The 17,480-nt window shown below is 42.5% G+C and overlaps 1 protein-coding gene across 3 annotated transcripts in view; it reads right to left on the bottom strand.

The window, feature by feature from the left end:
* Positions 1 to 17,480, bottom strand: part of SACM1L (SAC1 like phosphatidylinositide phosphatase) — a 58,953-nt gene that overhangs the window by 24,133 nt on the left and 17,340 nt on the right. For 2 of the 3 annotated variants that reach the window (XM_034658172.1, XM_034658173.1), the window contains exons 2-8: positions 16,621 to 16,718; positions 13,809 to 13,883; positions 12,225 to 12,352; positions 10,021 to 10,170; positions 7,509 to 7,568; positions 6,602 to 6,635; positions 1,448 to 1,549 (exon numbers count right to left, since the gene is read on the bottom strand). In XM_034658172.1, the coding sequence (XP_034514063.1) occupies positions 1,448 to 1,549; positions 6,602 to 6,635; positions 7,509 to 7,568; positions 10,021 to 10,170; positions 12,225 to 12,352; positions 13,809 to 13,883; positions 16,621 to 16,718 (647 nt within the window). Of the gene's footprint in view, positions 1 to 1,447; positions 1,550 to 6,601; positions 6,636 to 7,508; positions 7,569 to 10,020; positions 10,171 to 12,224; positions 12,353 to 13,808; positions 13,884 to 16,620; positions 16,719 to 17,480 lie in introns of those variants that run through there. The other variant, XM_019797809.2, reaches the window with a different exon arrangement.

The raw sequence follows: 17,480 nt of genomic DNA, 5'->3' as shown, positions 1-17,480 counted from the left end.
TTACTACGAAAAGCTTGCAGAGGCAACTTTCAAGCTAGTCCCTGACTCAAATTACCAAATTATCATAAAGAAGTCAATGTATTTTTTAACCACCTCAAATATTTCTTAACATCCTTTCTAGCTGATCTATTTTTCAAACATAACATTTGGAGGTGAAGCAGGTGGTTTTGTTAGTACTGACGGGGACAAAATTACTGAGTCAAATCAGCAACGAAGTGCTTTCTCAAAACCTTCTAAAATTACTTGTCAGAAGCATCCTATACTTGGGTTCTTTCTGTAATTCTCATTAAGGAATATTTTTAGAAGTTAAAGTGAGACTGGTGTGCACGGGGTGGGGGCCAGGTGGGGAGGCTGACCTTTATGAAATGATTTCTAAGATATATGAAATTTAAAAAACAGAAAAAACCAAGCTGCAAGAAAATATGCTCAGTACACAACCACTGTCCACAAAAGGGGGAGGAGAACAAACAACTGTAACAGCACAAAGAAATGATCTGGACAGATAAGAAGCTAACAACTGAGTAACATGCAGAAGATGGGCCCAAAGCTGAGAAATATTTTTTTATTGCGCATCTGTTTATATTTATTGATACCCGAACTATGTGAATGCATTACCTATTAAAAAATTTTAATTAAAAATATGTCTCCATCCAAGAAAACCTAGTTATGATGGAATCGCTAATTCCAATTCTGATTCTGTCATCTTGGCCAGGTCACTTACTAAATGCCTTTCTTCTGCTGTATCACCTGTAATAAGGGAATAACCTTTACAACTTCGTGGCCTAAAAGTTCTACAATTTATCTAATGGCCCATAGGATTTTATTCTGCTACACCCTTCCAGCTTACAAAAAGAAGGAAAGAAGAAAAGAAAGGAGGGAGGGAAAGAAAGAGGAAAGAAAAGAAAAGAAAAAAAAAAGAAAATAGGAAAAGTTAGAGAAACTCCTTCTCATAATACAAGTAATTTTTAACGCAGATTTTAAAAGCTTCGTTTAAGTAAATTAGCATGTTGCTAGTACAAATCCTAAGCAATAAACGCTCAAAATGTAAATCCTTAAAGTTGAAGGCATAAAGTCAAATGTCTAGCTTTCTGCATGCAAAGAAACCAAGAGCAATGAAAGAAAAGACTTTCTGATATGAGTTTAGGCTACTGAAGTTACACTGAGTTCAGCTGATTTTCAGACATCCAGCAAACAACACAACAATTCCTCTGAAAGCAGTAAGCAGCCTACAGGGTCTCATTACCATCTGCCACATGACTACACTAGCTGCAATAAAGCACAGAAAACCTACCTAATTATTATAATGAAGCAGGAGATATTTAGTGAGGCTATCAAATGATAAAGAGAACAAATAAAATACAAAAGGTTACATTCATGTCACCATATGACAAAACATTAGTGACAGACAAAGCCCAGTACTGCATCACGCTGACGAGATTAATCTTACCTCTTACGTAATATCGCACACCGGCTCTGAAACAACTCCTCCTCGAGATGAGAATCCAGTCGAAGTATTTTCCATTAATAGAACACGAGTGCATAGTAACAACTTAGCTATGTTAAGAAAAATATAACATTTATAGAAATCCTAAGTGTGATTTTCAGATTACATTTGAACCTATTTACCCTAGCAAGAATGGCTCCATCTTTAAGAGAAAAATGAACCAAAAATATACAATCTTTTTGGGTTCTTCACGAATGTTCACGAGCTTTTAGTACTATAATATTCGACCGTGAAGTTTGGTCAAGTCGGTAATCCTATAATGACATACAGACAGTATGTTTAAGTGGTCCATTATGTTGTTTCTATTTTTAAAATAGGATTTCCTTTCCCTGCTATCCTCAACCACTTTCTAGAAGTAAAATATTACCTACATCATCAAGAAACCCTGCTTAGAAGGAAAAACAAAAATGTAATGTAGTTTTGCCTTCAAATAAGAAATGCAAAAGGGGGGTACTAGGCTATTGCAATTTAAAAAACAAAAATATACGTATAATGACAAATACAAGTCAGCGATAACAGTTGGTAAGCATATGAAGATTTACAGATCAAACTGTGATTTAAGGATTATCCAGAAACAAATTCTGACTCTACTTTTTCCTTGAAACAGGAAAAGTGAAACTTGAATATGAAAAAAAAAAAAAGTATCTCCCCAAAAGCTTTTCTTAATCTAAAACTATCTCCCTAACGACGGGTAACGGTATGCACTCTCCACCTGCTCGCTGCCGCTCAGCAACGCAAATGGCTCTGTCCCTGTGAACCCCAGGGCGCGGGCCTCTCCACCTCATCGCCAGGACGAAGGGTTGCAGAAGCCTCTGGAGATGGCAAATCTCTTACATTAAAACAGTGTTATGAGGAAACACAACAAATAGAAAAGAATACACAATGTATCTAAGTAGTTACAAAAAGAGCCATGTCTGGGAGCTATTGCTTAATGGATCCAGAATTTCCGACTGGGGAGAGAGAGATGGCTTGATGCTCTTTGAACATTACAAAGGTGATGCCGTTTACTGAACAGTATACTCAGAATTGGTTAAAATGGCCAGTTTCAGTTAAATATTGTCTGATCCTAACAGAAATCATAAATCTCCTCACACATCACCCCCACGCGCACCCCCAGCACTTGGAAGCACCCAGAGTGGTCATCCCCCACATCTAGCTTCCCTGCTGCCCTCCAAGTGCGTACCGCTATCCACGTGGTTCACCATTCCCTTGCTGGTCTTTCTAGTTCTGCCGCTGAGCAATCTGTTGGTTAGACTGGAGAGTGTACCTTTTTCACCTACAAGGAAATATACTGTGTCTGTCTTTTGGCTTGCTCTCTTTGTTCAGCAGTATGTGCCTGGGGTTCCCTTGCTGCTGGGGACGGATTCTATTCCACCAAGCGGATACTGGCTACACTAGTCTGTCCAGCCGACTGTCCAACTTGTTTCCAGTTTTTGCTAGCAGAAAAGTGCCGCAAACAAACATTTTGGGGAAGTGGCTCTAAGGAGCGAGGACTGCTAGGTCAAAGAGTATACTCATCATCTGATTTTATTAGGAAATGCCAACCTCCTAAGAATTACTTTGACTTTTCATCTTGGCCGCTTGATATCGTAACAGAAAGGTTTCACTATCTCGAGGGCCTTATCTTTCTTCCTTCCTCATTTGTTTGGGTTTGCCCTATGCTTATCTTTTATATATAATATATTTTTCTTAACACAACTTGAATCATCAAGTATAGAGCATAACAGCACAATAAATTATCTCTGAACCTCTCATCCAACTTCAGTACAGTGTCACATACTCTGCACTGAATCTAATTATGTCACTTCTCCGTCCCGTCCAAGTGTCTTCTTGTCCAGAAGCAACAACTATTCTCAGGAGACCACACTCCTGCCTTTTTAATTTCACCACAGGCAACCACGACTTAAAAACATGTGGCCTGCTTATGTTTGAGTTTTATAAAAACAGCACCACAATCTTGACAAACTTCAGCCCTTGTTTATTTCCACCAGTAAGTTCCTAAGATGCATGCTTGGCCTGCACAAGCCAGTAGGCCGCTCCTCCTCGGGGCTGCGTGCCACCTGCGAGGACCACACCACGAGAGCCCTGACTCTTCTCTGATGGACCTCGTGGTGTCGGTTCCATCCAACGGTGGTGCTGTGAACGCTCTAGCAAACACCCGCTGTTATAAACATATTGGGTATGCACAGGGGAAGTTCTGGTAAATTCACAAGAGAATGCCAAATCATTTTCAAAATGATGGTACTGAGGGACACTATCAATTTGAATTTCTAATGATTCATCCTTCTCTTTGACCTGGGATCATCACACTTAACAATGACTCATCCTGAACTCCCAATTCACTTTTCTCTAAAACCCACAGCACTAGAGAAAGAATCCAAAGCAGTATTTATTCATTCGCCCATTACCTATTTTGGGCGAGGGCACAAAGATGAGTAAGATATGAGCCTGCCCTTAGAGAACTACGTATAGCACAGAATACGAGTGACTGCTTTATGAATCATTTCCTCGGATTACAAGAGAAATACATACACACTTTAAAAAATCCAGAAAGCATGGAAGGAACAAGAAGAAAATAAAAATCATACAGCAGCCCATCACTGTCACTTGTACCACGTGAACAGATGTACTTCCGGTCTATCAATGAGTTACGCCCAGGGCCACGCGTTCCCACTTGGATGCCTGTGCGGCACTTCTCAGCCTCCAACACTCCTCCCTCATCCCACTCACCCAACTGACATGGTTTCCTGGCCCTCTGTGGACGTAAAAGCCATCCCCGTGTGCTCTGCCACAGCTATCAACTGGCGTCCGCACATCCGGGTGTCTGCTTCCCTTCCCGGCGGCGGAGGACCTGGGCACTAGACTCCACCTGTCACACACTCCAGGACGTCACTCCAGCACAGGATTGTGCTCTCCCCTTCTGTGAAACCTCATCAGTCATACGCCCCATCTGGGGAGGAGAGTCGGGGGAATGCGTACATAACTTCCCTCGCGAATGTTCACATTTCACCACCCAGCAGCGTGTCAGCTGATTACCCCTGGGCCTGCAAGCAGGCTTGTCATGTGCTGGCAGGACGCCACACTCACTTGGGTGGTTCCCCGCTTCCTCCCTGCCTTTTGCTGGCTCACCTGCATTTCTCCCATCCTTTCAGTTCACTCGCACTGGTTCCCCCGCTCTGTTCTCACTGAGGCCTATAGTCTGTGGCTCCAGCCTCTCTTCACCATCTAGAACTCCCTTCAGACCACCTTCTTTCTCCAGGCCTTTTCTTGTCTCTAGATGCATTCCCTCCTTTGATGAGCTCATCGGCCTCGTGGCTCTAAATGCCATCTGTGCCCAGATGACTCTCAAGTTTATGTCTGCAACATGACCTTCCCTTGTAAACTCCCGCCCCATTACTCCATCTTTTTCCGCGACATCTCGACTTGGAAGCTAGAGAAATCTCAAGCTTAGCATGTCCCAGGGGAACACTGGATACTGTGGCCTCACTCCCACCTCCAGACTCATCCACGCGTCGATGGATGGCTTCCTTCCGCTTACTCTGCCCAAAAACCTTAGATTCGTACTAAACTCCCTCTTTCATACCCCATGTACAATTTCTCACAAAGTTCTGTAAGCTCTACCTTCAAGACTCATCTGGAACCTGACCATTTCCACCACCATCACTGCTACCATCCTGGCCTCTCACACCTGAACTGCTGCGATGGCCTCTAATTAGTCCTTGTATCGTCCCATGCTCGCCTCTGGCGTGTTCTCCACACCGCTGTCAGAGTGAGTCTGTCTCATCATGCCCATCCTCCACTCGAATCCCAAGTTTCTCATCACAGTTACGGTACAGAGCCTATAAGGCCCTGCAGAACCCAGACTGGCCCCTTCCCCGAGGTGGCTCCCGCCTCTCCCATCCGCACATGAAGCCCGGGCAGGCTCCTGCCTCGAGGCCTCTGTTCCTGCTCACCTCTCTGTATACATCAAACACTGAAACTCTGTTAACCAGAGGCTTATTTAAAGCTTTAAAGCTAAATGAATGGATAAGCTGTTTCTAAAACCACCTAAAAAAAGTGTCCTGTTACTCATTTGCTATTACTGTTCGTTCACAATCTCATTTTGGAAACACACACACACACTCAAGCACACACAGTTGGCCCAAACCCCTTAAAGCTCTACCTAAATTCACTGCTTATTTTAGTCTTTGGAGAACTTGGAAATATTCCAGGGTGGGGAGGGAGAGACAGAATAAACCAGAGCTTTTATCCCCATCGTTTCTTGTTTTTATTCTCCCACAGCCGTGAAAAATGTTTCCTCTGTACTTTTTCACTTTTAAGTATAACAAGAGTAACTTAAAGAAATCATATTAGCATAACGAACAAACAGACCACAGACTGTCTCTGTAACAAGCTTCTTGGGGGTACCTGATACAAAGACTGCCTCGGTTTCTGCACGGAGAGCACAGCGCTGGTTACAGGCGCTCATCGGCTACCCGTCCTTTATTGGCCGGCTCACTCTGCTTCCCTGTTTTCATTGTGATGCCTATGGTAAGTTTTTAAAATGAACTTAAAATTAGACGGTGACTATTTATTTTGCATCTGTACAGACTTTTCTCCCCTTAAGCACTCCTCTTTGTGTACCATCTACTCCCATTTTTTTGTGGTTATTTCAGATGACAAATACGATTTTTAATTGTAATTCTCCTCTCTACGTTGCTTTTCGCCCTAGTTCCTGAATCTAACTATTTTAAGGGGAAGGGGAAGTTTTCATTTCAACAGTCAGGTTCAAACTACTTTTTGTTTAATGGTACAAAGTCTAATAAAGACAAAACACAGTCTGCATGGTCCTTCTTTAAACCACCAGCCCCAGAACTCTTGAACAGAGAGAATAATTCAGTCTCAAGAATTCATTCAAAAAAAAAAAAAGGGAGGGGGTCATTTATAACCAGTATTCTAAGATATTATATTAATGGGTTTGATTTTGTCATCAAGAACAAGTTCTATTAATTCTAAAACACTCTCCTCATACGACTGAGACTGTCCCTAAATCTGCCTCATACTAATACCGGACTAAAGACTGGCAGACAACGGGAGCGTGACACTGTGAAAGGATACAGCCGTGTAATACAGGAAGCGCAAACCGATGGACCTGAAACGAAGACAGACAGGACGCTGAGGAATACATATGCGCTTCAAATAAAAAGAAGAGCGTATAAAACATACTCGTACTATATAAAAGTGCTTGTGTGCTATGGAAGTAATATACAAATACTACAAGGTATCAGGCTTGTGGGTAACTTATTTTTTTAAAATGTCTCTCACAGTCCCTTGTCTTTCCAATTAAGACCCAAGTTAAGCAATGTGGGCTGAAGCGTTCAGGTTTTGGAACACTAATAAGACCGCGAGAAGCTGCCGGCCGTCTGCCTCCCTCCCTGTCAGGCTTTGCCTACAGCAACGTCACTGCTCCAGGGAAAGAGACACCCCTGCGAACTGCGTGCAGCTCAAACTGCTTTTCCAAAAGAAGCAGAGCAAATGACAAGAAATAAAAACACCAGGCCAATCTACGTACCTAGATCCGATACACTACGCTTCCCGGCTGGGCCTCCCTGTTCACCCCTCATTTGAACAAACTAAGGACAGAGAAGCTGACACCCGTGCGTGTCTCTCTTGGGTGACTAAAGACAAATGGAGAGCTCTGCATTTGCCCAGGGACCCCCTGGGGCCCCTCATTTCTCCACTACTGACCCACCAAGACCCCTTCTCTCCTACTCACAGAAAGCAATGCATTTTTATGTAAATATTTCTTCTTTTTTAAGGCTTCCATGGGAGAGCAGAGTAAAATAACTGGGCTTCTTCAAATCAGAACAACGTGAGGGGGCAGACCTATCACAGCTTGTAAGTTATAAACTGAGTTAAATGAGAAGTAATCACCAAAATCCCTAGTGATTAGGCAGCCATTTTATATATGTATTCAATTCGAACTTGGACTGTAACAAATAATGTTTTATTTAGTGTCCATTACCTCTGGCTGGGCAGAAAGTTCTCTTAGAAGATGACCATTCCATACAAACCGCTGATCTGCCTGAGAGAGAAGATTTAAAATTAATCGAGTATCTCCCACCAACCTGAGTTTCCACAGAACAAAAACTCCCAACAATCAATGTCTCCACCTGGTGGCTACACACAGGTCTTCCCCTCAAATCTAACCCTCCTCCGGGTGTCCCATCCCACCGCTCAGGCCATGGCTGCAGGCCCAGGCAGAAACCTTGGAGTCCTCTGGGGTCTGTCTTTCCATTATCTGTAGTCAACTGCCAAGTCCTAAAACTCCTTCCAAATCCGTCCCCTCTCCTACATCCCTGCTCCCACCGCCACGACCAGCACTCAACTCCAGCCTAACTACTAAGGCAGCTTTCCCTGCCTGGAGTCTTGGCCTTGCCCCTCCCGCCCTCCACACGCTGCCAGTGGGAGCTCTCCAACGTGACCTGTCTCCTGTCGGCTCGGAATTCTTCACTGGCTCGCTGCCACCGGAAACACCTCTGCGTGGCCTAACCCGTGCTGGCATCTGGCAGCCCCTACAGTAGCTGCCTGATGGCATCTCTGGCCGCTCTGACTTTCAAACTATAGATACAGGAGAAGTGCCCTCAACAACATGGGAGATGAACCGACTCTCTCCGTTCTCTTTACAGTAAACACACCGACTGCCACTCCCCCATTCTTGGCCCCAGCTGAGAGTCCCAGAGCGGAGCGGGCACAACCAGCCTTGAGGCACACCTCCCAGCTCAGGTGTGGGCTCCCCATCGCCTGGAGGCAGCTGCACTGGTTGGTCAGCATTTCGTAACCAAACTCAATGTCCTACACGTCAAGGAGACAGGACTGAAAAACAAACTACTTTTTTTTTTTTTTAATCAAGCGGAACAATAACAGAATTTAAAGCGATTAAAGGTAAGCTGCTAGAACAACACTGCTGCTGGATCTGGAGGAGGAGAGGCAGTTCTAGAAGGTTAGAGGAACACAGTCAAAATCAACAGGATTCTGCCAACAGATCGCTCTGTGGGTGTCCAAACCTTTACAGACTCAAACTGGAAAGTGACATGGATGTATTTACGTAGGAATCAAGGTACCCAAAACAAAGAAAAGCTTGTATTTAGTCCTCTATCAAATCATCAACCGGTGTAGAATTTTATGTTTTAAGTCAGATAAAATGTCTAAGATATGTATAGTTCATTGGTCACCTTCACGATTTCCTATGTTACCTGACTCCTGATTAGCTGACAAATTCCCTTCCCAACGTGTGAGATCGTTGTCTCAGTTTCACATTACACTGCCACCCTCTCTGCCCAGAACCCTCGCTCTCCCACTGTCCCCTGGCCAAGACGGCCTATTCAGAATAGCATCTAGTCTCCACTCAAAAGCCCCTTCCTCTGTAAAGTCATCCCCAGCTCTCCCAGACCGAGTGAGACCCAAGTTTCCCTCGGGATCCCACCCCATTCTGGTACATAGCCCCCTGACAGCAACTGTCCCCTATTTTGTAACTGCCCAGACTTCTGCTTCCCCAGGAGACTGCAAGCTCCCACAAGGGGCCATTCTTTGCAGTCTGTGTCCCCGCTGGCTAGTACAGTGCCTGGTACACAGCAGGCATCTGAGAGACACCTGATAAACAAATGAGGGAATGCAGCATAGCAACTGCTTTTAAAAGCAACTGTCTCTGTAGTTAAAAGCCAAATTGCTTGATTGCTTAGCTTACATCTAAATTTACATCCAAGCCTACATATAATCTTACTAGATTAGAGCATAAAATCTTAAAACAGCCAGTCAACTAAAATACTGATTTAAGTTGAACCATTTGAAATTATCCTTTTTACTGGTCAAAAATGGGCAATTACTGGCATTTCATAGGGTCTCGCCTAACAAGTAACAGACAGCAGCCTTTAAAACTCTGTCTGCCCCCTAAATACATCTAAGGTTTGTTACTGAAATATCCAGGCAGCAATTATCCAGGTTCCTGAACAGCAGGAATTTTAGGATGATATCATCTGAGACCTAGTTTTAAAGATACACTCATATGGGGGGGAAGGTAAAATAACAAAAAAACCCACCTTAAACAAATCAATATTTGTCAAGTTCTTACATCAGTAAGTTCTTACTTTTCCAGTTGCAAAAACTATAAATAACACCAGTGCCGAAAAGAATACCGCCTGCTGGCACGTTAATTTTATAAGGATAATTATGTTGTTGATGTTAATAACTGTTATACAACAGAACACTGAGAGCCAGGAAACTACCAGCATGTCTGCTCAGACTGGATTTCCGAATTCTCACACCACTGGTTCTCAATCCTGTCTGGGTCACACATACACATTCTGGGATCCTGAATTCGCAATTGTGACGGAACTGAGATCACGGTGTGTTGTCCACCCCACACGTGTGTCTGACGTAGCCAGGACTGCTAAAAATCAGTAAGTATTTTTATGGATGACACAGAGGTAAGGCCCTTAAAAAAAAGAAAAGTAAAAATCACTGAAGATGAAGCTTACCCTTTCCAAGAGACTCATTTCTTGGAATTCTGGACTAGTGTTGGACAGCCGCTGCAAAGTATGGGTCAAATCATATGTCGTTGAGAAGTAAAATCCATCCACATTCAGGACGTGGTTTATCATCGCTAGGAAAGTTTTATTATCTTGTAACTGTAAACAGAGGGGACGAAAACATCATTCTGTCTCCTACCTAAAATGGAATCTGTCCAGATCTGTAAGTCGGCTGGCCCTGTTAAATACCACTGGCATAGGACTGACAGAGAGGAGATGCTCACCATTTCCCCAGGACCTAGGCCAGCTCCTGACCCACAGAGGAGGTTCGATCCACAGTGTGGGGTATTGTTACATTAACTGATGGGGCAGAACTCCTGCCCTTTGGTATCCCTCAGTTTTTGCTCTAATGGGCAGAAGTTATTTTAACAAAACATCACCGCCTTAGGTGATGACCTCCCACATGCCAGACCTTTTAGAGACTCTCATTCATCCTCACAACAAACCCTGCAGTTTAGTGTAATTGCTCTCATGTGACAAGTGAAAAACATAAAGTCATGAGAGGCCCAATAACACAGCGAGTAAATAACAAGGGAATAGTACCATCCTCATTCCTATGAAACTTTACTGGGCTGGATGGGGATTACATTCTTTTTTTACAATGCAAAGATTAAAAAGAAAAGTCCAGTAAAATAATACTTATCTTCATTTTCTGATAATAATTTTAGCTGGCCTTCCCAAGGAATACTGGGACATTTATTTTTATCCTTGCTTTAAGAAACAATGGATAATGTTTGGTAATGCTTAGTGATTATCAAATGATTAACATGTTAATCCACCCATTATAAATCTACATACTACAAAATTTTTAATTTGGGCTCAGATATATATAAATATATCTATATATATCTATATATAAATTTAAGGACAAAAGGTACAAGGCAAAGCATATGCAGTGGGCAATGTTAAAATTAGTTGCATGGCCTGACAACCAAGTATAGTAATCAAGAAAAAACTGTTCAAGTAAATTTTACTGGGCTATTAAATAAATACAACCATTTTTATTGCCTTAAATACCATGTCTTATAGTGGTGAATATATTGATCTATGGAGTATCTTTTCTACACCCTGGCCAAATGTCATATACCTTTCTTTTCTTTTTTCCTTTTTTTTTAAAGATTATTTATTTAAGAGAGAAAGAGAGAGAGAGCACAAGCAAACTCCCTGCTGAGTGTGAGCCCAAGGCGGGGCTCAGTCCCAGGACCCTGAGATTGTGACCTGAACCAAAGCCAAGAGTCAGATGCTCAACTGAGCCACCTAGGTGCCCCTAATTGTCTTATCATCCTTAGGCCTTATCCTTGGCACTCTCAAGGTCGTGGAATACCCCAGAAAGTTCCTTTCCTGTGAAGTCTGTGGCTGACATTACTTCCTCTGGGACATCTTCAACCTTCTCATCATAACCACTGCATCATGAACGTCGAGAAGTTCACCTTCACAGAGAGCCCTGGCTGCGCACCCAGAGCCCCGTGAAGGGCGAGGGCCGGCAATCCCAGGGTCAGCCACCACGCCTCTACCCCACTCCTGTGCGATCCACATTTCCCTTCTAGAGCTGCTGCTTTTGTTCCTTTGTGCTTCCAGCCTGCTGCACTAATACCTGACTTCATATACCATGGTAACTGAGACTTAAACCACTTTGTGGGGGGACCACATTCCCTAATACCTGAAGCAGGGTAACTTAAAGCTGTGCATACAGCAATCGTGCTAAAGGGGGGCTGCTGGGACATAAACATACACGCTGCTGTTCACACATGGTAAACGCAAAGAAAGCTTCTTCTCTGGACAAAGAGGGAATGAACGGATTCCGTGGAACTTCAAACATTTCATATTTGACTTCTTTAGAAAAAGGATATGAAGTTAATTCTGGTTGTCGGATACAGGGGCTTTTTCTGTTTGTCCATTTCTCTGCATAAGAAATTTCAATACTTAAGAACTTGAGTCAGTTTTTATAAAAACAAACCAAGAACAATAAACTATATAAAGGACTTTCAGAAAGCATGTTTTCTGGTATACAGGTGTCCAGAGGAACCCTGCTCACTGGGCTGTTGAAATCATTAGACTTAAATCCGTCCAACGTTCTTTGTCCCACTGCCCCCGCCACGGCCCCCACGGGACTACATCAGCTTCTGCGATGAGTAAGTGATTCCAGTTCTTACCTGAATATCAGTTAAGTGCAACATCGTTTTCTTATAAGAAAGGATGTCAAAATCTGTTGCTTTCCAGATTACGTGATTGAAAAATTCTCCTATTTTTGTCTTTTTGGTAATAACGATTAGATAATTACCTGCAAAAAACAAAGCCACACACAACATAAATATAAAAGAGGCAACTCTACAGCCAACGGCAGCACTCCGTTATTGCTTAGGCTCCACAGGCCAGCAGCGTGAGACCGCACGTGCCATATGGATAAAAGGCCCAGGACTTTTTTTTAAAGGAAATCTTAGGATTTATGAATAGAAAGAACAGCGCATTATTTAGAAAAGTTCCTACTGAAAGGTCAAACCTTTTCTCAAAAAAAAAAAAAAAAAAAAGCAAAAGCAGTGATCTTAGCAGATGAAGAGTAAAGCCCAGAAAACGCTTCTTTCTCTCTCCTGCCATCCCCAAGGCACACAGGCCTCTGCTAATGCATTACCCAGCGTGTAGCTTAAAGCACCATGTGTCATGAGATCTGACCACTGCAGGAGAGGTAATGTCCCGTCTACACCATCCCTATGGCCTCCATGTCCTGGTAAATGGTAGAGAAATGTGCTAGGGCAATATAACTGGTCACTGCAACATCACAAAGATGAACAGTCCAGAATGAAGAAGGCATCACAGCACCATGAATAATACCCCAACCGTGATCCTGACCGCTGCCTCCTCCCACAAATAAAACAGGGTAAGCCTTTACCACTAAATTAATTCTTTAGCTCCACTCAAGGCTCTCCCCACAAATGCCCTTCCTGGAAGTTGTCCTGTGTACCCCTCTCTCCCGGAACTTGTCACACCGCACTACAGTGATTTACTACATAAATGCATCTCTCACTAGACTGTCAACTGCAGGAAAAAAGGAGGGGGGCTGGCATCTTCTACAACTCAGCATCTAGCATGCTGCCTGATGATACAGGAATGTTTTTTTAAGTTTAGTGAAATGAAATTTAGATAAACAAAATCACTTTCCTAACAACTCAGAAGCAGGTAACACTCTCTAACACGCACTAGGTCAGATTCAACCTCAATACGGGGCTGACGGTACAGAGTACTCTGGTCCATCAGTGCATTAAAATGTTTATTTAAATACTCTTTGAATGTATGAAGAAATGTCAAGCTGACTAGGGATTTCAACTCCAGTTGAAATGAAAGCAAGAACAAAACTTTATTCAACAGAACTTCAGGCTGATAGATTTAACCGCTTGTCATTTGGAGTATGTCACTTCTAGAAATTTAGTTGACAAATATCTAACCTACAGATTTATTGCCTCAAGCACGATAGGAAGTATGCCTTCATCTTATTCTGTGTCAATTTAATTAACTTCTTTGCCCATCTTTTTTTTTTTTTTTTAGGAATTTATTTGTCAGAGACAGCGAGCCCACAAGCAGGGGGAGCGGCAGGCAGAGGGAGAAGCAGGCTCCCTGCTGAGCAAGGAGCCGGATGCGGAGCTCCATCCCAGGACCCAGGGACCATGACCTGAGCAGAAGGCAGACGTTTAACCGACTGACCACCCAGGCGTCCCATGCCCATCTTAACTTATTTTTCTTACCTGCCACCAGATGGATTGTGCCCAGTATACCAAATATTGGTCTTGTAACAGCTGAAGGAGGAACATCTTTCTTGACTTTAAAAGAAAAAAAAAGAAGAAAAAGAAAACTCACATAGAAAAAGCTCACCAATATAAAAGCAGGGTTAGTTTGACTTCTGTAGTTACTTCAAAATCAATATGCGTGATTTGTTCTAAGACAGCAACAGTCCTTCACTAGTGTTAGACCTCCATTTTGGCAAAACAGAAAATAAAGATGTCCATGTGACATATCAAGACCTCTGTCTGTCTAGAATAAGGTGCCCAGAGTAACAGGCTTCAGCACCCTCATCAAGTAGATCGTGGGATACTTCCATGGTCATTTTTCAACCAAATTTATTCAACCCCTTGCCAGAAGCGAAGTCCGTGTCCATTCAAGAAAATGAGAAGGTTAATGGGGAGGAGGGCATAAATTTAATACCAACATGGAGCTAATGGAATGCAAACAGAGACCTGTGCATCCACCTCTACAAATGTGGGAAGTAGAGGCAAGACCCAAGGGACGAGGGAGGAAGGAGACGCAGGTGTGCAGGGAGGCACCACCATTAACCATGACTTCACCAAAAACACCCTTAATAATAAAAAAGTATCTTTGATTATAGGGTTCATTTCATAATTGTTAAACTTTAAGTCAATGTGTTTCACAAGACACATCTGTAGAACTCTAGGGAATAATGCCCCAAAGTGGGGAAGGTAGGAGTCCCCATCGAATGAGCTGATTTTGCTACAGACATTGACATCACCTCTCTTCCCTCGCATGGGCCCGAGGAGGCCCCCAGGGGAACAAAGCTGCTCCATGGTTTCACTCACAGCTCCCAGATTTATGTGGCTCTACAAGTTTTCTTTCACAGTTTAATTACCATCCTAGAACTCATTTTTTTTTTTAAAGATTTTTTATTTTATTTATTTGACAGAGACAGCCAGCGAGAGAGGGAACACAAGCAGGGGTAGTGGGAGAGGAAGAAGCAGGCTCCTAATGGAGGAGCCCGATGTGGGGCTGGATCCCAGACGCCGGGATCACGCCCTGAGCCTAAGGCAGACGCTTAACGACGGCGCCACCCAGGCGCCCCCTAGAACTCATTTTGAAACAAGTCCTGTTTCTTAAAGGCAGTCCTGTTATTCTGAATAAAGTAATTTCGAAGAAGGTCTGAAATTCACTTCTGTTTCTCTCAGTGATTCAATCTGCTCAGCAATGCTGTGCCCCAACTAATGAACAGGACGAATGGAAAGGCGGTGCAGGGAAAAGCTTAGAGAAAACTCTGAAGATACCGAGATCATCTGATAAACTTATAAGTACTATTTACTGATGGAGCTCTAAGTTACATTAATTGGAGTATAATAACAACAAAACTGATAATTCCTAAGAACATGTTAATTTTTCATGGAAGGAAAAAAAAATCCCTCTTTCCCTGGCAATGGTCTGCATTCCCAATGGCAAAAAAAAACAAAACAAAACAAAAAAAACCTAGCAGAGCAACTGTGAGTGAGTCGGCCTCTTATCACCACTGGCTTTGGGTCAAAGTATCTCTTCATGTGTCTACTAATGACTACTTGGTATCCTTTTTACGTCCAAACTATTGGTGACCTTTAGCACTGTCGCCTCTAATGGGTCTGCAATCTCTACTTACAAATAAATGTCACTGAAATTTCAAAAATAATTGAAAACACATCCACGCTAAAGCTTTTACAAGACACTAGGTTGTACCAACACGGTCTAAAGAAGTAGTGTTACTAGACTTCAGAAGTGCCCTGACATTGGTTAAAACCAATTGGCCATCTTGAGAGAGCAGCCACCAACCAACAGACACAGGAAATGCCAAATTATCACTCTAAAACAGACCTCTAATTCCATTTGGGCAAAAGAAAACTATATACGGTACTTGCCAGAATAACCAGATAACTAAGAAAATAGAAACGTACAGCCATCCCCTTCTTATACTTTACTATCCTATTCAAAATATTTCCATATTTCGCTTTATCTATTCAAAGGATATTTACATGTACTGAATTCCTATACTCAAACACTACACTTAAAAAAAATACAGAGAACTCTGTCTAGAGGTGAATATTTAAACACATGAAATATGAAATTCTAAATGTGATATCATGTGGTACATTAATTTATCACTAAAATTATTTCACATTTAATGAGAAATCAGTGTTCCATATGATTGGGAAAAAAATTGTTTTTCACACCCCAGCGACGCAAAACCAAAATATAACTGGAGAGACAGACAAGATATTGATAGACAAAGCTTAGGAATATTATTTGCCTACAACACAAGTTTTAGTCAGTGATACATATGTGTGTGTGTGTGTGTGTGTGTGTGTGTACATGTAATTTTCATTTATTAAATTATCCTCAGAGTCATGAATATTTACAAAAACAAAAGCAGCCATTAAAATTCCACACACTTAATGCTCAAACAACTTTCTCATTCTCAAATAAATACCTTAAGTCTTACAGCTAGAAAGGAACTGAGCTCAACAAAACCAGTCCTGTTAAAGTGCAGATAAAGGAAGAACTAAAGAAATAACTATGTTTTTAAGTCCTGACAGATAGCAAAAATTTCAAGACCATTCCTCCTTTTCAGAAAAAAGGAGGAAGCATAAAATGAACACATAAAAATCAAATGAGGTGGCAGGAATTCAAATTTTGTAGGACGATACTCAGAGAGCCGCACGCGGCCATACCCCCGATCCGTTATTTTAATTACAGCAACTGCAGTACAGTCTCCCGTGGCCGCTTCTCCGCCCGCCCCGTGCTGAGAAATACCTGACAGGGTAACTTCTGTGGACACGCGGTCGATGACAAGCACGTCATCCGCTCCATCATCGCAAGCTTCCACATAAAATTTTTCAGGTGTGACGTGCCTAAGAAGAAATGAAAAACTATAAATAACCAAGCAGATGAAATGCAGGTTTCTAAAAAAAGAAAGAAAGAAAGAAAAACCTATTTATTTTACCAGCCTCAGCAGTGCTTAAATCTGACATCAAATTGATTTCCCAGCTACTATGAATAGATGTTTTTGCTGTCCTGATGCCTTCACGACGACTGTTTTCACTATTTTATGCTCACAAGGTTTGCTGTTAAAACCAGTGTGACTTACACAAGAAAATCATAATAAATTAACTAATTACATTCAACAAGGTGCAGAACGTAGCAAGCACAGTAGTCAGGAACCCGGTCATAGGACCAGGCTACCTGTGCTGCGTGAACTTATTAGGCAAGTTACCCATCCTCTCTGTTCTTCAGTTCCCTTATTCGTAAAATAGGGGACAGATCAGACATGAAACAGCACTGTCCTGAGGATAAAATGAGCTCATCTTTGATAGGCACTCAGAATAACATCTGAGTAAGCAAGATATACTAGCTAAAAATACTAAAAAATACATTTTAAATCAAACGCTTTCAGGAAATTGTTTAAAATAAACTACTTTAGGGGTGCCTGGGTGGCTCAGTCGTTAAGCATCTGCCCTCAGCTCAGGGCACGATCACAGAATCCTGGGATCGAGCCGCGCACTGGGCTCCTCTGCTGGGAGCCTGCTTCTTCCTCTCCCACTCCCCTGCTGTGTTCCCTCTCTCGCTGGCTGCCTCTGTCAAATAAATAAAATCTTTAAAAAAAAAAAATGAGG

The sequence above is a fragment of the Ailuropoda melanoleuca genome, chromosome 4, assembly GCF_002007445.2.
Source record: "Ailuropoda melanoleuca isolate Jingjing chromosome 4, ASM200744v2, whole genome shotgun sequence".
Lineage (NCBI taxonomy): Eukaryota > Metazoa > Chordata > Mammalia > Carnivora > Ursidae > Ailuropoda > Ailuropoda melanoleuca.
Note: the sequence above shows the minus strand (reverse complement) of the source record. Positions and strands in the feature narration are given on the sequence as shown.